At 40.3% G+C, this 21,330-nt stretch overlaps 1 protein-coding gene, 1 long non-coding RNA gene and 1 pseudogene across 2 annotated transcripts; 1 reads left to right on the top strand and 2 right to left on the bottom strand.

Moving 5' to 3' along the window:
• Positions 1 to 17, bottom strand: part of LOC119905059 — a 4,910-nt pseudogene extending 4,893 nt beyond the window's left edge.
• An 893-nt stretch (positions 18 to 910) lies between these two features.
• Positions 911 to 3,801, top strand: LOC119904942. Its single transcript, XR_005444762.1, has 3 exons — positions 911 to 1,324; positions 3,503 to 3,594; positions 3,712 to 3,801. It is a non-coding gene; the product is annotated as an uncharacterized LOC119904942 (long non-coding RNA).
• A 7,610-nt stretch (positions 3,802 to 11,411) lies between these two features.
• On the bottom strand, positions 11,412 to 14,218 carry LOC119906134. The gene is made up of 3 exons (XM_038723665.1): positions 13,710 to 14,218; positions 13,313 to 13,606; positions 11,412 to 11,810 (listed from the first exon to the last, which is right to left on the bottom strand). The coding sequence occupies exons 1-3, from the start codon at positions 14,157 to 14,159 to the stop codon at positions 11,772 to 11,774; spliced, it is 783 nt and encodes a 260-aa protein (XP_038579593.1). The 5' UTR covers positions 14,160 to 14,218; the 3' UTR covers positions 11,412 to 11,771.
• Between the last annotated feature and the right edge of the window lie 7,112 nt (positions 14,219 to 21,330).

Genomic DNA, 21,330 nt, shown 5'->3' with positions numbered 1-21,330 from the left:
TCAGTACCGGTCTCCATCGCTGTACACGAAAGCAACCCAAAGCAGACCGACTACAGCTGCCTGAAGGAGCTTACGCAAGAAAGAGCCAAATAATTTGCAGGTGTGAAGCCGGCCACGGCTTTCGAACGCTCCTGAACACAAGTACCTGCAGACTCTCTTAAATGACTTGCCTGTCAAGAGTATTAAGAAAAATATTATAACAGCTGGCAGAGCTATGTATAAATAGCAGTCGAAATGTTGATTTCTGCACGTGCACGCCAGGTCCCTGTCGAGCAAAATACTGTAGGTAAACATCAAAATGATTGCGCCGTAGGTGCTGAGCTTCCCAGAAAAAAGTTTTGTCAGTAAGGCTTCCATCTTGGATGTACTGTCGGCATCAACTGGCAAACTACAGCGTGTACCCTCTGAAGATATACCAACATGAAACCATGTATTTCCTGTTTTTTACAAGAAATCTTTGTGTGTGTGTGTGTGTGTGTGTGTGTTGCAGATGAACAGAAAGTGAGTCATGCACTTTTGAAAGTGAAAGTATCTTATTTGTGGAGTTGAATCAACTCAAGAAATAAATCATGGTTCAGTATGACAGATTATTTCCCTCTATGTCTCACCAGCCCGTTGTTCTAGGAGCACCTGTATTCAATTAAACCCAAACGTCTTCGCTGAGAGTCATGATGGCGTCCAGAGTTCAGTGGATCAAGAAAAGGCACCAAAAGAAACTTCATGAACGGCAGATCAGAATTTGTAAACATCAGGTTGCTTTGCTTTGAGACTGTTGAAATTTCTTTGGGAACCTTTGCGAATTTTAACACGACAGCACATAACATCAGGTTTACTGGATAATCCTAAAAAAGATACATATCAAAAGTGATGATTCATTTGACTTTTTATTTAAATAAATAATGACAATATAAATAAAATACAAGCAGCTGATGCTTACAGTCCAAAGCAGTACCACAGGCCAAATAAACACATTTTATACATAAAATTGTGACAACTGTAAACACTTGTATCATAAATCAAACACACCTTCCTGCAAATAAGCTTTTACCGATAAGTAATGTGAGGTAATCTGACAGTAGGCAACAGAAACATCTGCAAATAAAAATCTCCATCAGTCCATCTCTGCCAGGCTAACTGGTGCAGGTGTTTCAAATTACATTCAACAGGAATTACTACAAAGTTAAGCAACATTCAGTATAACAACTTGTCTACTCCAGACTGAGACCGAGCGCCTGGCAGCTCACACAGCATCAGTCTCACCACCACCATACCAGTCAGAAGTATGAAATCACCCTGGGGAGCTGATGAAGAAGATGGGAAACAGGTGAGCAGGTGGATGGGGAAATGTGGATGGCAATAGTTGAAAGGGGTTACTGCAGGGCAGGAGGGCGTGTCTGGATCTGAAATGACAGGACGGTTAGTCCGTGGCAGGAAAACAGAGCAGCGAGTTTGTTTGTTTATTTATTTATTACAGGGACAGTGCATATTCATAAACATTTCTGTCAATATGCCAGAATTAGCCTAAAGGCTATTTTTCATCTGCAGTCCCTAGACAGATGTTAAGAGTCACCCTAAAAAAGATTACATAGTACATAGCACTAAAAAATTAAGATACATTTAGTAAAATATCAATTATATTAAAATATACAATCTAAACACATCAAAACAACAATCGGACAAACATCACGTAAAACCATGACACACATAAGGAAAAAAAAAGTCAACAGTGTGCATCAAGGGCATGTGTAGTAATAGGTTAATGTTGACAACTCTGATGATCAATAAGCCATTTCCTTAACTGAATCTTAAATGAACTATACGTGTTTATATTTCTGATAATTATGGGGGTGAGGTTCCACTCAGCAGCAGCTAGAACAGAAAAAGCAGTATGACCAAATACACTTTTCCTAAAGGGAATGATACAATCTCCCCTAGCTGCACCTCTGGTCCTGCATGAATCAGCTGTTCGGGTATTGACAAACTGTTGGAGGGGAGGGGAAGATAAACCATGAATAATTTTATAAATAAGACATAGATTTGAGTATTTAACCATATTATCCCAACTGAGCAATCTATATTTTTGTAATATTGGACAGTGATGAGAAATACATGGTTTCTTATCCAGAGTTTTAACAGTTCGTTTGTAAAGTGATTGCAGAGGTTTCAAAGATGTAATACTAGCTTGTGCCCAAATGGGTAGACAGTAAGTGATGTGTGAGAAAATCATAGAGTGCATGTACATTTTTGCTGCCTGTGTGGACATTTGATGGCGAATGTGTCTAAAGTTACTGAGACTATATTTAATTCGATTACAGACCATTTTTACATGTGATGAAGATAATAACTTTGAATCAATTAAAACTCCCAGATATTTGTATTCTGACACGATCTGCAATTTTTCCCCTGAAACAAAAATATCTGGCTCAACACTGAAGTTTTTGTGAACAAGCGAGTGAAGGAGCTGGCAGCAGGTGTAAACCTTAGTGCATCCAAACTGCATTGTCCATTGCAGGGAGACACACACACCAGGCTGTAGCCTCTCCCCTACTTCACCGACTTCATCCCTTTTAACATTGGAAGTGTAACCATCTACTGAGGGATCAGAGTAACATGATTATATTAAGATACTAAGAAAGCACTAAAGAGGTTTCTACAAGATGGTCGACACCACCCTTCCTATTAGGCGGCTGGATCAATGTAATCCAGCTCACTGCCGGTCTCAGTCCTGTGGTGTGCGGCTCTAAATAAATGCTTTCAATTTCAGAAATATTTTTGTCTTAATCAATCATGTGACCCTCTAAATGAATCAACTTCACCTCCGTCCACCAGCCTAAACTGATGTCAGAAATTTCACAGGAATCTGCTGCTAGTTTGTGGATTTAGTGGATCAGTGAGACATTAAATTCACGAGAAGCCTCCTGACTTCTTCAGGTAACTCCTGCTCCCTTCTTCATTTCCCTCAGTGCCGAGTTCCTTTCTCTCTCTCTCTCTCTAGTTGAACAGGCCTGACGGACTGGGAGCTTTCTGTTTTTCTGATGGATTTCTTTGTTCCTCTTTTTCTTTGTTCCTCTTTCCCTTCTTAAACTTGCCCATGATCACAAATGCACTGTGTCCGATAGCCTGGTGGCGGCTTTATGTTTTTCAGAGAGAGATATGAGACAGAGGTAAAATGCAAACACAAACGTGGCATTTATTGTCTTCCATACCGACAAGAGGAGACACCAACACCAACAAGCAACAAAAAACTTACACTGAGAGTAACTTGCTGCCTTTTATACACTCCCTCCTGCAGGTAATTAAGTGGGTAAAACTACTCAGGTGGGACCACCATCATTTAGAATAATAAATAATTTACCCAAAAACCCAACACCACAGAAAAATAGAGCCCAAAGAATGAATATTTACATAAATACAAATTTCTATCAGTAAATCAATAAAGCATACTCAAAATAATCACATAAATCAGCATTGTTGATGGCTTTACTCCCCCCCCCCCCCCCAGCTTCATGGTCTGCTCCTGCAGGCCTTAAGCAGGTGCTTGGGCCTCAACACTCCTTTGCCTCCGCCCCCTGCTGAGGAGACAACCAGGAAGAGGTGAGTACTTATATTGTTTGTCTTGTTTAAAGTAATTTAACAACTGAAATGAGTAAAAGCACTCAATACTATGTCGTGAACCTTGACTATCACTGATTAAGTTTTCTTTCCACACAGGCAGGATGGCCAGACCCCCCCGGTGGAACTACTCACAACAAAGACGGCTATCAAATGTTTCACAAATTAAATAAACAATCAAAATAACAATGTGTATGGCTCCTGCTTTATCAATAATCCCCACCTTAATACTCAGCTGACTGTTTCAGGTAACGGAACCCCTGGTCTCCATTACACACTGTAAAATAATCAGAAACACTTTATTGATCCCAGAGGGGAGATTCTTGTGTGACAGTTGCACACATTGCACATCAAGGCATAAGGAATAGAAATAACAGAAAGAAGTTGGATAAAGAAATATATAAATGTGATGGTATAAATATAAAGGAGTATGGATGTGTACATATTTACATTATTGAAGAATTGTAATGGAGAACAGTACGGTGAATCAGAGTATTGCACATTAATTATTGACACATAATGTTGCACAAAAACAGAATAATGTCCAGTTGAATAACTAACAGTCGAGGCTGAGAGCTGGTTGTGGATGAATCAGATGCTCGTGCACATGATTGAGGAACGTCAGTCTTTAATTACAGCCCTATAGAACTTCTGAAATCGGTCATTTTTGATTCATCTTTCACGCTGGCGGTCAGTCTGATCCATTTCACGGTTGTGTGCAGGACACACTTCAGTTACTGAACACAGTCATTCAGCAGCAGCATTTCAAACACTAGTGGTGTTTATCCAGCAGATGCACCAGGCTGGAGTCAGTTTGTGTCACTGATGTGTCTGCCAGGTGCCTCTCTTACGGGGACAAACGTGTACAGGGTTCTGTAGAACTAAAAACTGATGATCAGAAAACATCCATGAAGCACTTAGGTTATTATTAATGAACATATTATCTGACTGTTGTAACACAAACGAATAGCGGACGGGTCTGTGTTCATAATTCCTTCACTTTATTACTTTATCATACTTTCTAGTTCCTGCTTTCTTTTGACAGACCTGGTGAGATGGCCCACAATAAAACTCTTAAGACCTTCTTTGGTTTTGTTTCTCAATCTCTGGTTTCTCATCAGTCGACCGGTCACTCTTATGAGCACTCTTATAAGTACTTGCATAAAAGATGATAAGTGTAAGAAGAGAGTTTTCTGCCCTTAAAATCCTCCCTCTGGCCATATATGGACATCCTAAGTATAGAAAATTGTCAGCACATCAACGAATGTTCTCATTTTACTGTTTAAACAAACGCATCATCAATAAGAAAACTAGCCTTAGCTGCTTTTGTCGAACATAGACATCCTGGAGTCATGAGCAGGCAACAAGTTCGATCTAAACAATCTACATCCTGAAAAGGAGGGACCCAGTCAGTATCTGCCAGATGCTCATCTGATGAGCTGTGTTGACAATCCTGCCTATGAATGTAAACGCTCTGTACTTGTATAGCACCTTTCTAGCCTTTTCCACCACTCAGAGCGATTTTACACCACATCTGCATTCACTCACATTCACACACTGAGCCTAAGTGCTCAAACAGAAACTAACACTCACACACATTCATACACTGGCAGAACAAGTCGTGGTTCAGTATCTTGCCCAAGGACACTTCGACATGCGGCCTGATTAGAGCAGACACAGCAGTCAGGATGACTGACTTCCATTCACTGATCACTGAGTCAAACCAATTAATCATCCAGACGTCTGTGCCAGCGTTCTCTTTTAGTTCTTGGGCTAGAGTTTCCAGTTTAGACAACGCTAAAGTGGAAGAACCGTCGCTGTCAGTGTTATTGGGGATAAACGTGCGACATGAATCACCGAACATGACACAAACGCCTCCTTTCTCCGCCAGTAACATGTCCAACGCCAGCCTATTTTGCCAGGCCATCTGGGAGGTAGCATGCAACTGTGCTCCCAGAGCCCTGAGAGTAAAGTTGCTGCGTAAAGTAAACGTAATTGATCCAATCTACATTCTTGTTAATTGTGCACCACCAACACAGACTTGATTCAAATCCGGCCACGATTTGATTTCTTGCTCTGAACTCATTTGGGACCCCTCGGGCCCCCCGATGGCATCTATGTACACATTAGGATGAGTAGAGGAGAAAGCTGGGATGGAGCGTTTCTGCCTGTAAGGCTGTGGGGCATCGTATAGCCAAGACTACCCTTGCGCATGTACCTCTCCATCCATCAGGCAGTTTGGTGCAGCCGGCCACTCCCACATGACCAGTACAGGTCAGGGATGCCACGGACTTGGTGTGACAGCATGTCAGCGTTTAGTATGCCGTCACTTCTCGGGTCACAACATCGACATGCATTGTAGGAGATGTAGTTTATGGCAGCATAGACTTTTATTTTAGGACAATCATGAATCTTTAGAGCTTTCGCGGGCCACATAAAATGACGTGGCGGGCCGGACGCGGCCCCCGGGCCTTGAGTTTGAGCTTGAGTGCTTTAAATGATCAGAATCAGAAAACTTTATCGATCCCTGAAGTGAAATTCTTTGTTACAGATACTGACTTGCACATTAAGGCATGAAATGAGTAGAAATAACAGTAGAAGTTGGTGCAGTGATAAATAGCAGGAATGAATAATTAGTCTCACTTTATACTTCTTCATATTGTACTTTACTTCACTACATTTATCAGACAGCTTTAGTTTAAAATGAAGACTTTTACACACAAAACATGTGAAGAGTTTATACGAGTACAGCTGAAACGTTTAACTGGTTAATTGTTAAACAATGTGAAGGAGTCACTTTGGGCTCTGTGACGGCATTTCTCACTATTTTCAGAATATTTACAAATCAATCACTTAATGGAGAAAAAAATCAGCAGATTAATCCTGAACTAGAACGGGCATTTCCTTAAGAAAATGCTGTCGGTGCAGTGTGCGGCTCCATCAGCTAAGAGACTCAATGATGTGCTGCACACTTGTTCAGCAAACATATGTGTTAAGTTTGGCCCCCTTTTCGAGCAGGGTTTAACCATCAATCTCTGGATCCGGAGCAAGAGCAAGACCTCCACCACCATCACCACCGCCATCTTAAATGACCTGTCTGTCCAGAGTATTAACAGAAATATTATAAAAACTGGCTACAAATCTTGTGGTTTGCAAGTGAACGCAAATTCCTTGTTGAGCAAAATATTGTAGGTAAATATTAAAATGATTGCAGTGTAGGTGCTGAGCTTCCCAGAAACAAGTTTTGTCAGTAGGTTCTCCATCTCTGATGTACAGCTGGGATCCACTCACAACCTGCAGCTCATACCATCTGAACATGTACCAACATGAGACCATGTACTTTGCTGCTTTTTGTAAAAAGAAATGTGTGTGTGTTGCAGATGAACAGACTCATCCACAGTCGGAGGATTTTATTTGAGGGGTTTTGTGGTTTTGTTCCTCAACCTCTGAACAAAGAACTCTTTGACTGACTCACAACCTAAATCTTGTTTAGCACATTAGATAAATATATGTTCTTTTGTAAGCTATAAAAATGAAATTGTGAGACCCGGCAGATCTGATAAACTGTAATAATTTTGTGAGTTGTCCTTGAATAAACTGAATTTGTATTGTGTGACTTGAATAATAGCACTGTAAAACTTAATCTGAATAGCATCAATTCAAGTTGAATTTATTAGTTTGGAAATTAGTTCAAATAAACATGAAACTGAATTAATTTTCTCTGAACTGTATCATTGCTGAAAATTCAACCTTTCTATATAATTTTCTTTTTTTGTTGTTCTTATTTACAATTGGGAATCAGAAATCGGTCAATGAAAAAACTATTCTTGGACTGAGTATTTGGATATTTATAAAGTGTCCACCTATCTGATTTAATGTAGTCAATAAGGATGAGCGAGTACACGATGATCTGTAATATAGCATACTCTGAAAGGGGGGGGGTTAAACCCGTTAAGTTGTCAAGAGTCAAACTAAAAGTTAAGTTAACACTGCTTTTATTATTTTAAAACGGACTATCAATTGCAAAAACGGAAATGAACCGTCATAACTGACTTATGTTTCCAAAATTTAAAGAAATATAAAACTTCTTGTTGTTTATTTATTTTTTTGTGTTGGATCCATAAATACAAACAAACCTACTGTGAGGGCTGTACTGTGTACATACAGTGGGTACGGAAAGTATTCAGACCCCTTTTAATTTTTCACTCTTTGTTTCATTGCAGCCATTTTCCAAAAATCAAAAAAGTTCATTTTATTTCTCAGTAATGTACACTCAGCACCCCATCTTGACAGAAAAAAACAGAAATGTAGAAATTTTTGCAAATTTATTAAAATAGAAAAACTGAAATATCACATGGTCATAAGTATTCAGACCCTTTGCCGTGACACTCATATTTAACTCAGGTGCTGTCTATTTCTTCTGATCATCCTTGAGATGGTTCTACACCTTCATTTGAGTCCAGCTGTGTTTGATTATACTGATTGGACTTGATTAGGAAAGCCACACACCTGTCTATATAAGACCTTACAGCTCACAGTGCATGTCAGAGCAAATGAGAATCATGAGGTCAAAGGAACTGCCTGAAGAGCTCAGAGACAGAATTGTGGCAAGGCACAGATCTGGCCAAGGTTACAAAAAAATTTCTGCTGCACTTAAGGTTCCTAAGAGCACAGTGGCCTCCATAATCCTCAAATGGAAGACGTTTGGGACGACCAGAACCCTTCCTAGAGCTGGCCGTCCGGCCAAACTGAGCTATCGGGGGAGAAGAGCCTTGGTGAGAGAGGTAAAGAAGAACCCAAAGGTCACTGTGGCTGAGCTCCAGAGATGCAGTCGGGAGATGGGAGAAAGTTGTAGTAAGTCAACCATCACTGCAGCAATCCACCAGTCGGGGCTTTATGGCAGAGTGGCCCGACGGAAGCCTCTCCTCAGTGCAAGACACATGAAAGCCCGCATGGAGTTTGCTAAAAAACACCTGAAGGACTCCAAGATGGTGATAAATAAGATCCTCTGGTCTGATGAGACCAAGATAGAACTTTTTGGCCTTAATTCTAAGCGGTATGTGTGGAGAAAACCAGGCACTGCTCATCACCTGTCCAATACAGTCTCAACAGTGAAGCATGGTGGTGGCAGCATCATGCTGTGGGGGTGTTTTTCAGCTGCAGGGACAGGACGACTGGTTGCAATCGAGGGAAAGATGAATGCGGCCAAGTACAGGGATATCCTGGACGAAAACCTTTTCCAGAGTGCTCTGGACCTCAGACTGGGCCGAAGGTTTACCTTCCAACAAGACAATGACCCTAAGCGCGCCGCTAAAATAACGAAGGAGTGGCTTCACAACAACTCCGTGGCTGTTCTTGAATGGCCCAGCCAGAGCCCTGACTTAAACCCAATTGAGCATCTCTGGAGAGACCTGAAAATGGCTGTCCACCAACGTTTACCATCCAACCTGACAGAACTGGAGAGGATCTGCAAGGAGGAATGGCAGAGGATACCCAAATCCAGATGTGAAAAACTTGTTGCATCTTTCCCAAAACGACTCATGGCTGTATGAGATCAAAAGGGTGCTTCTACTAAATACTGAGCAAAGGGTCTGAATACTTATGACCATGTGATATTTCAGTTTCTCTTTTTAATAAATTTGCAAAAATTTCTACATTTCTGTTTTTTTCTGTCAAGATGGGGTGCTGAGTGTACATTACTGAGAAATAAAATGAACTTTTTTGATTTTTGGAAAATGGCTGCAATGAAACAAAGAGTGAAAAATTTAGAGGGGTCTGAATACTTTCCGTACCCACTGTATTTCACAGCAACTTGCATGTTTTCACTTGAAAAGAAGCTTGCCAAAGAATTACTGCCATTTTTATTTAAAAATGTTTGTGAACGCTGCAGATTCTGTTAGATACCATTTCAAAATACTGTAGGGAATATTCTGTAATTAATATTGACTCCATCCACTCAATTAACAAGGCTGCCAAGCAGTTAAAAGAAATATGACTTGTTTTGTACGACATAACCTGTAAGCTGAAATATCTACTTAATAAGGTTATAAGAATATATGAAACTCTGCATTTGTATTTGCTCGACTTAGGCATCAAAAATGCCATCCGTTTTAACATCATTTGTCCTACTGTTCACCGTATTTATGAGAATAAATCACATTGCATGCATGTTATATACAGATCAAATAAAATTCAATTTCCAATTAAACTGTACAACATATTTGAGGCATTATTTTGCAAAAAAAGAAACATTTGCGTTTATTATCCTACATCATGGCTCCTTTTGTGTGCGCTCCAGAGAGTATCAATTAAACAGTTGGGTGTTTTTATCTCATTATAAAATGATTTTTTTTCACTTCAGGGAAAATCAATGAAACGGGTGTTTATTATTATGGCTTTTATCTGTTTTTGTACATCAATTTTACATGAATTATGTAATAGTCATCTGTCACCTGATCAAAAAACATTCATTTCAAACATACATAGATGAACCACTGCTGTACTACAGAGAGGACTTTTGTCATTGTAGCCATGCAACCACATTTTGGTAACGCTCCAATGCTGCTGTTTAACTGAGAGCACCGCGGCGCCACATTTTTTCATGCTTATTATACATTGCATCATCAGTCTATCACCAAGTCAGTGTTTAACCTTACCTTTCCCTTCCTCTCCACCTGCCATCTGTCAGGAGAAAAGAATTTATGGCTTAGTTGAGTATTATTACCATTGTTGATCTACCCACCAGCTATGGAGATAAAATTTTGTTCCTTCATGTTGTAAAGTAAGTTTTCTGGCAATCTGCCATCCTGTTATAGATATCACTAAATATGTACGTTACCCTTCACCTACATGTGCATCTAGTTTATGTTATGCTTCTTACTGTCAGGATTGTGGGTGTGGTTGAGAAGGTCGGACCCAAACGCAGCTACAATGCCCGGACAAAGACAAAGACGAAGCAAGGATATATACACCAGGTTAAAGAGCTGGGAGGAGACACACAGGTGAGGGACACGAGGCAAACAAGACACAGGCAGGCAGAGCGAGCAGGGGAAACAGAGAGACTAGCAGGCAGGCGGATTACTGAGGGGGGAAAAGACAAAACACAAGTTACTCAACACTAAACATCAGACTAATATAAATAAACTAATACAAGCAGAGAGATCACAAATAAACTTACAGCAACAAGGAACACAGACAGAAGCTGAGGTTAAACAGAACCAGAACAACACAGACCAGGAGTAAACAAGACATGAACTAAAGACACAGGACTAGGAACTAAGATACGAGACAAGACAGATACTAAGTAACTTAAAGACGTGGATGAATAATGATAATATTAATAACAATAATAATAATAGCTGCACAGAGACTAGAGCAGAATGATCAAAATCAGATTAATTAATGAAACTGGCAGAGAACATAAATAGACAAGCAGACAGAACTCAAGCATGATGGTACAGAAACTAATACATGAGACTGGAACAGAACTGAAATCAGGAAAATACCAAAACACCAGCTGACGGATATTAACCAGACAAACAATAACATGAGGCAGAGGACGCACACTAAAGGTAGCAAGCAACCTAAAACAGTGTCTAAACTAACAGCACAGCAAAAGGGATTCTAACTAATGGAGACGAGATAACAGAACAACAGAGACCACGAAGACTGGATACAAACCACAGACTATAACAGATAGCTAACTGATAAATAAAGAAACTCAGGGAACTAAAGGGAACAGATGACAGAACTAACATGCAGATACAAAACCAAACCCCCAGAAGAAGACGCTTTGAGCATCCGTCCCATTGGAGAGCAGAAGGACCGCTGTCAGACGGTATTTTCCTTGCTGTCGTTTACAGCTCTCAATGCAAAAACACAAACAACGATATGATTAACACTACATTTATTTAAAACCTGTCAAGTTTCAGATACTGAACTATTCACATTTGCATTACAATTACATGAAACAAGACGTTAATTGAGCCGAGTTCTGGGAGCTGAAAGCTTTGTAACACAGATATATAAATCACAACAGAAACATTTCTTTCAAACTGTCATTACAAGTTACAAAAGCAAATAAATGAAAAATATTAAGTCCAGATTAAAGCTCAATAGTCCAAACCATGCCGTGTAAATCAAACCATCGAAGACCATCTTTACTGCTCGTCTGATGAACCAGCCAAAAGGTGTTTATTCTGTTTGGAGAAAACACAAATGAATTGTATTAAGAAGTGAATTCATTATGAGAATAACATTTTACAGAGCTGATATTTGGTGTCTAGTCTCCTCCCAGAAGGATACACCAAGCTCACCAGAGAAAGAGACCGAGGACGGCACAAACCAGACCCAGAGCCGAAGTACACTGAAGATGTGGACAGAAGTGTCCAAATACTTTTGGCACCAGATTTTCAATAAACTCCCGCAGCATGACAGAGCGTGAGAGAGAGAGAGCAGTGTGTCGACAGCTTGAACATTTCACCTGATTAAAAAGGTGTGTTGGATTTACAGTGCGCTGCAGAGAGGAGAGTCTATTTCACTGCTTTCCATTTTCAAGGGCCTGTAGGGGTGAATCTTTCAGCAGCTCATCATTCTAGTTTGATTCTTGACAAGCTAATGATGGTTCTCATTTGTTCAATCTTGAGTAACTGTTTAGCATGTTTCCTCATGCTTCAGCCATTGTTAGTTGTGTGCGAGCGTAGTTTTTCAGAGACTGTTACTCAAAGAAGCAAGAACAGGGCCTCTATGTGTGAATATTTGTGTTCTCTTTCATGAACTTTTGTCATTTGAACTCTATAAATTCATGCAAGTATTTGTAAGTATGCACTAAGTAGTTTCAACAATACCAGTCAAGTTCACCTCGCGCTGTGAGTCCTGTTGCAACGAGTTTTGCGATACAAACATCTAAAAACTGAGGTCTGTTGGTGTCAACCAGCAATAACGTAATGCACAGCGGAGTACAGGGCAGGTAGATTTCTCAAAATACTATAAATTCTCATTAAAAAAGAAAGATTTGAACATGAGCAGAAAACTGGCTGAAACACAGGAGCTATTAAAGTCCAGGAGTTTATAAGTGAATTAAAATGAATTTGTTTCTCATTGAGGTGAAAAGGAACCACATGCACATTTAAAGAGTTACTTCCCCCAAACAAAGACACAAAAGAGGAGGGAAGGTTGAAAAGTTGATCTACAAGAGAAACATATTTAAAAGCAATAGTTACAGAATGCATATCCAGAGAGCCTTACTGCATTATATTCTATACAGTTTTTAGATTTTGAATTGTTGCTTTCTGCCTGAATATTGTTTTCCTTTATACAGAAAAATACATTTCCACCATAAATTGTTGCAGACATTTTCACATGAATGCAGGAAATAAAGTGTTTAATGCTTAAAGTTTTGGGGGGGAAGGACCCCCAGACCCTCCTCTTCATTTGTCCCCTCCACCGATAGGCTGGGGCTATGTGCAGAGGCTGATCTCACTTCGTCATGACCGACACGGGCGAAATACATGTTTTAACCATCCTGTCATTCTGTGTGGTTTAAAATAAATGGGGGGGGGGTCACACTGTGGCCTCCTTTAGCAGATTTGTTTGTAGAAAACTTCTCAACTAAACACAAAACAAACTTGAATCTGAGACCTCATTACAACTTTTTTGTTGTAGACCTTCCAACAAAGTGGATGCTGATTTGAGTCTTTACCTGGTTCTCTGGAGCTCGTCCCCCTTGTTTCTCTGCAGTTTTCAGTTTTATCAGTTCTCTGGCAACAACCCCCCAATTTTCACCACGTATTTCCTCCTTGATCTTATTCATCTCTTCCTTTGCTACATCCCTCAGAATTTGTTTCAGTGCGTTTTCCTTCTCCTCCAAAATCAGTTCGTCATACAGAACATTTCTGTTGCAACAAGTTGATTCTCCACAGCATTTACTCCATCCAAACGATGACATAAGGGATGCCACAAACACGATGCCAAGGAATAGGAAGCTACCGATAACCTGAAAGAGAAACACAGATAGTTATATTATAACAACATTTCTGAGAACTAGCTGATCAAGCTGAACATAAAAGGTAACACTCTGACATGATGGAAACACTCACCCTGGAATCGTTTTTCAGTTCAGCGACGATGACTCGCTCCTTGTGAGTGAGGTTATTCTCCTTGGCTTTGCAGGCTAACTCTGCCTGTTGTTCAGAGCCATCATTCTGGCAGCAAACATACCAGTCTGCTTCGATTAACACAAAAGCAACCCAGAGCAGACCGACTAAAGCTGCTTTAAGAAGCTTACGCAAAGAATAACCCCAAAAACTGCCACAGCCTCCGAATGCACACAGAAACTTACAGCCTCTCTGAAAATACCTGTCTGTCCAGAGTATCAAGATGAATATTATTAAAACAGGCAGACCAATGTATAAATTACAGTCAAAATCTTGTTGTTCGCAGCTGCATGCAAAGTCCCTGTCCAGCAAAATACTGTAAGTAAACATCAGAATGATTGCAGCGTAGGTGCTGAGCCTCCCGGAAACTAGATTTGTCAGTAAGGACTGCATCTCGGATAATCAGTTGGCTTCAACTCACAATCTGCTGCTTATATCCTCTGAACATATACCAACATGAGACCATGTATTTCCTGGTTGTTTTTTTTAATCTGTTGTGTGTGTTAGACATGAACAGAAAGCGAATGATCTGCCCAGCCAGAGATAAAAAAAAACACATCATTTAGCTTCAGACTCACATAAAATGATGTACAGTTAATAAAGTGCACTAAACTGTAACTAGGGAATAACGTGAAAATGGTAAAATTTGTATTTAGGCATTTTGTGGTAACATTTTAGGGCTGGGCCATATATTATATTTATTCAGCTCATTCAGATTTCAGTCTTTGCACATGAACACTGCCAACATTGAGTTTTTCAGTCCAAAAGTAACAGATAACAGCTGCTGCAGGAGTCAGTGCAGCAAACTGTGGCTCTCTAGCAGTCACATCTACAGGAAGTAAAGTCTCAGCAGAGGTGAAGCACTGAACAGCTGCTGGATTTGACTTTGTCCATTACTTCCTTCACTGCTGTGGACAAAGTAATGTGTTTGTACTGCAGGCAGAACATTGTTATGGGCGACAGCCATAGTCCTTCATCCTGAGTAGTGCCCAGACTGGCAGGCAGGCTGCTTTCTGTTTCTGCTGCTATTCTTTCTTCCTCTTTCTTTGTTCTGCTGTGATTTTCCAAACACCACAAATGCAGAAATTAGCTTGAATGTGGTCTCGTGTTTAAAGATGTGAAAAATCGTTCAGAAATCAGCTGATGCTGGACAGGTGTCCTGTTGTTTTGAAATCTTTCAGCACAGTAACCTTGAGGAAGGTTAGACTGTACAACGCGCCAATCAGTAACCACAGGGGTCCTAGTTTAAAGGGGCATTATGTAGTTTTCAGCGGCCACTTCTACCAGGCGTGTCCTCGTACGAAACTCAGGTAAACACAGTAATGTCAGCTCAGCTACATGTTTTGGATGATAATGAAACTGTCAGTGAGCTGGACTGCATATTATAACGAGACTGTGCCACACTTTATAACAGTTAGAGCGCAGTCAGTAACTTTACTGTAGGGTTAGTGGATGGCTCCTCCTCTGGGTTGGATATTATGTGGGTCATGTTAGTTACAGCGACTGAGAGGTGGAGAAGCTGCGAAACAGCGGCGGGTCTGAGCTACTGTAGCGTTAGCTGGCTGCTCGTGGCTGCATCACTATGAGATAGTAAACAAATCGCTCCACATTAGCTTTTTACCATTACATCGTTTCTTGCAGGCTTTGACACTTTGACAGAGTAACATGGGTTGCATTAGTTAATGCAGTAATGTGAAAGCGATATAACTTTGCACCGGACAACATTAGCAACTGCTCGGCGTTAACCGGCGAGCTAACGCTATCTAACTTGAGCCAACTGAAGCACAAAATCAAAATATGTTTTACATTTTTTGTAGTAATGTTAGCTTACCTGTCCAATAGGATGAAAGCAAACCCCGGGTCTGTTTTTATACTCAAAACAAAGCGGAGGTTTCTCCATGATTCAAAAGCCCTGCCGATGTTGATCCGTGTTTTCGTCCGAAGTCAATCCGATTCACATTGGGCTTGATTTTTATCCTTATGTGGAGTTTGTGTTGGAGTCTGTGTGCTGGGAGAAGGTCGTTTCTTAGTGTTAGCAGACTCCATGTCGTAAGTTGCAGTGTCGTCGCTGCTGAGTGCAAAGTCAGTAGACACAGCGAGATGCTCGGGAGCGCGCATGGAAAATCCAACCCGGAGCCTTCAAATAGGAACAGGAAAACTTGCCAAATATAGCTAATATAGCTAATATAGCTAATAGCCAAACCCGGCAAGTGGATCATTTTAATGTCAGATTACAACCCCTTCACACAAAGGCAATAAAAAAAGGATTCATTTTAGTAGAAAAACTACATATAGCCCCTTTAACAATCAAAGCGCACAACATGAAGCGTGGGGCGTATCCTACTCCAATTTAGCTAGTTTAACGGCAGAAAAAATGGTCATTGCTTCAGGCGCATGGTTCAAAAGGGTGGTATTTAGTTTGTGAATTAGTTATGGGTGTGTTTTGGACGTAACATGCAATAAACCAATCAGAGTGCCATTTCCCATTCCCTTTAAAAGCCAGGTGGGCTTCTACCTCAGCGCATTGCTACTACAATGGCGGACGAATGGCGCATTGGTAAAACCAGCAGATTTACTTTTATGATCAGAGAGGCTGCTGTCAGTCGTTTTAAAGTGTTTCCATGTGTGCAGTAAAGTCACAGCAAATACCGTGGGGCATTTAAACAGCAAAACAACCGATCCTGTCGGACTGACCAGGATTTTAATAATCAATAAAGTTTCGCTGCTGTGCCTCGTGCGTAAATGCGCACAGCGTCTCTCTTACCGTCGCAGTAATGCATCCTTAAAATAACAAAAAACAGTGTAATACTGCGCCGCTGACTTTAGATGTGTCTGATAATGGCACAATCTCTTTCTGCTGCTTCAACACAGCAATGCGCCACAATTAGCCTGACCACACCTCATTTAAGACTGGCACTCCAACGGGCGCACAACTGGGCGATTTAAACAGCGCAGGTGCCGGGTGTGAAAATAACAGTGACACTTGGTGCACCTGGTGCAGTTAGGGCCCCAGGTCTCCAAACAGCAGTTACCAGAGCTCACAGGTGGCAAGACTGAAGAGTAACATCCAGGTACAGGTTTTGTAGATGTTGTAAGATGTTACTAAAGTGCCACATCTTAATGATGGCACCTTTCATTAGCCGTCCAGATAATGCAAACTATCTGAGAATACTAGAAAACAGATTCAGTTCCTCATGCTTCAGCTAAACTGAACGTAGTTTTTCAGAGACTGTTGTACTGTGTTAGTTCAGTTTACAGTTACTCAAAGGGTGTGTAGTGAACCACTTAGCGTGAACAGGAAGTGTTAACTTTCGTCATTTGTACACTCTATAAATTCATGCAAGTATTTGCAAGTACGCATTAACATTAAGTGGTTTCTAGAAGAAGAAGCTGGCGATGAGATGAAGACTTTAGAGTTTTCTACACGTCACTAAGCCTTAGTTATTGTGTTTTTTCTTGAGGTTGGACACGAGTTATAAATGATATACAGAGCCAGCCAGTGGCAGAAGAAATACACAGATCATCAGTAAACGTACTAATACCACTCTGTCAGATTTAAATACATGAACGTAAGTGTTGAGAGCAAAATGTAAACATGAGTATCATTAAATCAGTATATTAAAATGTTCCCTGTTAGTGTGGAATCATTATATCTGATGATTGTGGGTTAGTAAGACTGCTGCATTTATGTCTGTGTTGGGATGTTTGAGCTCGTACTGTTTTGTAGTATCACTGTCTTTTGAGAACCATGTATCGCTACAAAGAAACAGCTTGTTTATCCAAGAGAGTTCTTCATTTATTTTAACAAACACATGGTTTCTACAGGATTATTCTATGCTGCAGTGGAGTATTTGGATTTTGTTGCATAAAAGGGAAATACTAAATTACAAGTACTAAGATTATCAGAAAATTCCTTTTCTTTATTGTTTACTACTCAGTATTTTAGAATAAAAGACTGAAATTGTAGAGTTTTCACTTTTATTTCTCACACTTTGAGCACCTGAGTATTAATAAAGAGATAAATTATGCACATGTGACGTTGCTACCATAGCGCACCCCACAATGATGTTCAAACTCAATTTGAAGCCTACATCTCTCTCCGTTGTGGACCTGACCAGTACTAAAATGACGTGTTTCTCCATCTCTCTCCCAGGTCCATGCTCAAGTCTTTTCCACATTTGAATAGGCCTGGGAAACTGAGAAGTTAAAGGAAGTGCGTAGGATAAAAAAGGTATTTAAGAAGCTGTTATATAACATTAATTCTAAAACATTTTAAACATATTAGGTTCCAGCTCAAGGAGACCCTGAAGTTAACTGAAGAGTTTTCACAATGACCATGAGAACACACTTTATCAGGTCCACCAGATCCAAACCTGGCCATATTGTGTATTAAGTGCTGTAGGAGCAGGACCAAAAAGAAGCATATTGAGTATGAAAATATAAGAATATAAAACTTCTTGCAGTTGATATTTTATTTTACTGTTACTTTTTATTGATATGTGTAGTGAACAACGGTGTGGATTTGTGCATTTTATATTGAATAAATTTGGAGCTACTCAAAATTCCTCTCTCCTCTCCCCAACGAAAGGGGGGTGAAAGTTGCTTTCTCTAAGTGCTATCCCGACCATAAAACTGGCACCCTTTTGATTCCGCAACTGATAACGCGGGGCCTGACTGTTAAACTGACAAAGGGACACGAACCAGCGATTAGCATCTCCCTGAACAGCCTATCAAAACTGGTCTCCCCACACATGTTTCCGTGGCAACTGACCTTGTTCTTTGTTTTATTACGACATCAAAAGGGATACCCCTTGTCTCACCCAGTGTGACATGGTCCAGAGAGCCGAACTTTAAATAACCAAAGACTGCAGTCTCCAAAGACTCAAAGCATTTAATTAAGTTAATTAAATCTTTAGTTACCTGGTTACGTTTGCCTCTATTTGAGTAGTTATGTTAACTGTTGTTGCTATCTGTTGTTGATATTAGTGCTGAAAAGAAGTTACTTGTGCAGTGTTTTTATTTTCAGCAAGACACTCCTTCATCTGATGTAATCAATGCTTGTTCATAATACTTTCCTACAAAATTTCTTTAGAAATGATGACAAATGTTTTACTATACTCTTAACCGCCAGCTTGAATTTAAGGATGAATCAACAATATTCCCAGTTCCTAAGGAGAGATGATCTTGGATTAATCCAAGCTTTCCTCATGTAACCTGAGCTCCCCCAAGTGGACGAAATAAGTATTACATGCCCTCATCGGAAATGCCGTTAAATGTATAAATATCCTGACCAATAATGTGACAATTGTTTCCTGTTACCAAATGCTTAGAACAGTACAACCGTTCAACCATTGAGGTTCGATTGTGGAAAATGTTTGATTATAATACGTGCAAATAGATTTCTTTTCTTTTAGACATTAAGTTTAGAAAGGCAGTCCCTCGGGAAACCTGAGACGCCCCCTGGGGAACCACGCCCCAGGCAACAAAAGAGCGACACGCGATGTCGTTCTCTCTCTTCTCTCTTCCGCTCTTCCCCTCGGCTCTCTGGACGCTTCGGCATGCGTCCGGCGTGCCTCGACAAGCAACGCCGTCAGAGTGGACCAGCGAAACAGGCCTTTTGTTCGCTTGAAGATAGACACGTGAAGTGCCGCGACATCGATCTGCCCCTCAGTTTGTTTTATTTTCTTTATTTCTTTTGTTTGTTAAAGTTTTCAGTCCATTAAGTTACACTGGACTAATTCAGGAACGACCAAGTTCCATTTTAAGCCTTTTTCTTCGAGCCAACTTCACCGAGGTCAGACCAAGCCACGTGGTCTCGCCAGCTACAACGAAGTAAACCTGAAAACAGCTGGAGGACGGAGGAGGCGTTTTTTAATCAGACACGGAGAACCCCGGAGAATCCCTAGCAAAAAGCCAGGATCGGCAGCTAGCGTGGGACCAGCAACAGGCCAAAAGCAGGCTGTCGACAAGCAATTGTTTATTTTCCTTGTATTCAACCATCGTTTTTATCACCTTAGAGAATAAATTCACTGTAATATAATCAAGAGCTGTGTGTGTTGCCTATTTCTAGTTCCTGCCAAGAGAATTGACCCTTTAGATATGAGACTGACTGACTGATTTAAGATAATTGAGCAATTATTAACTAACTGATCACTAGTAATAATTGTATAATTATTCAAAACTACCTAGAGGTCTAGAGGAGACTCTAGGATTATAACAACTCCGGAGGTGCCCTTAACGAGGAATATTGTTGATTTTATAAATATTAAAATTCATAATTGGGTATTAATTCTCATAAATTTATTAAAATACATAACTAAATCTAGGTTTGCTACACATTGATACCATAATCTAGACTGCTTTGAAAGTTCAGTCTTCCCATTAAACAACCAAGTGAGAAATATACGTAGGGTGTGAGGACAGCCTGCACAATATGATGGAAATCTGGGACGTGCGATAACATTGTTCAGTATTGACATGATGAAACACAGTAACTTATTGTGTATTAGCTGCCTGATTGTTTTTATTTTCATTACAGGAGTTAAAAATAACTGCATGTTGTTTCTAGAACAGCAACATTAAAGTTTAACTAAGTAACAACTAGTCACCTTGAGAATTACTACTAACTTTCACTTCACTCTCTCCACCGCATCAAGCTACAGCCTGATAATAAACACCACGGTCTATTTTGCCAACATGAACTAGATGTCTGCGTGTTGCTCTGATAATGTTAATCCAACTCATCTTTGTAGCAGCGTCCACATTGATTCCACAGTCTGACTTAAGAGCACATGAACACACACTGAAGTCGGAAGAACGACTTCACAACTCGGGACATGGGACCCTCCGAGGAGCACGTGAATGCACCGTGAGCTGCTGGTTGCAATTCACAACCCTCACCACTAGATGCCACTAAAACTTACACAATGAACCTTTAAATCTCCCCAAGTTTGCAATTCATACTTCAATCAATTCTTGCACTAGAAGTACGTCAGATAGATCAGGCAGAACAGGGAGCACAATAATATTTAAAAGGTTTACACTTTTGCAGTTTGGTTACAGTAGGTCTTGAGGCTGTAGAATGGAAAAACCTGGGATTTTCTTCTTCATAGCAAAATGCTTGTAGAGTTTATGACCACGCCTCCTGGCTTATTCAGTTTGACACTACGATGTGAACCAAGAGATGAGGTCAGCGTTCGGCATGTGTGTGTGTTGGAGACACCAGTTTTATGGCTTCAGACTTCACCTGATAAACCTTTAGTTCAGGTGAAGATGTGTTTAATGGGCCTGAAAATAATATGGTTTGGTAACGTGTCAGGGTCACATTGATGTTATGTGTTTTTTTTTGCTACTGTGCAGCCATTGGAGACAATAAAACTGTAGCTTATGGGAATGACACATGCTAAATTATCTTACCAATGTTTACAGCGCACATTTTGTAACAGTGCCTGCAAAAAAAACATACTAGTCATCAAATTAATTTAGATTTGCAAGCCAACTACATGCAAATTAGTTGAATTAGTAAGAGAGAGGCGTGGTCCTGGACCTGAACTGTAGTTCTATT

This window comes from Micropterus salmoides, unplaced genomic scaffold (genome assembly GCF_014851395.1).
Source record: "Micropterus salmoides isolate LMB-PRFRI ecotype aquatic unplaced genomic scaffold, ASM1485139v1 Ms_hic_scaffold_16, whole genome shotgun sequence".
Lineage (NCBI taxonomy): Eukaryota > Metazoa > Chordata > Actinopteri > Centrarchiformes > Centrarchidae > Micropterus > Micropterus salmoides.
This window is presented reverse-complemented; position numbering and strand designations above follow the sequence as displayed.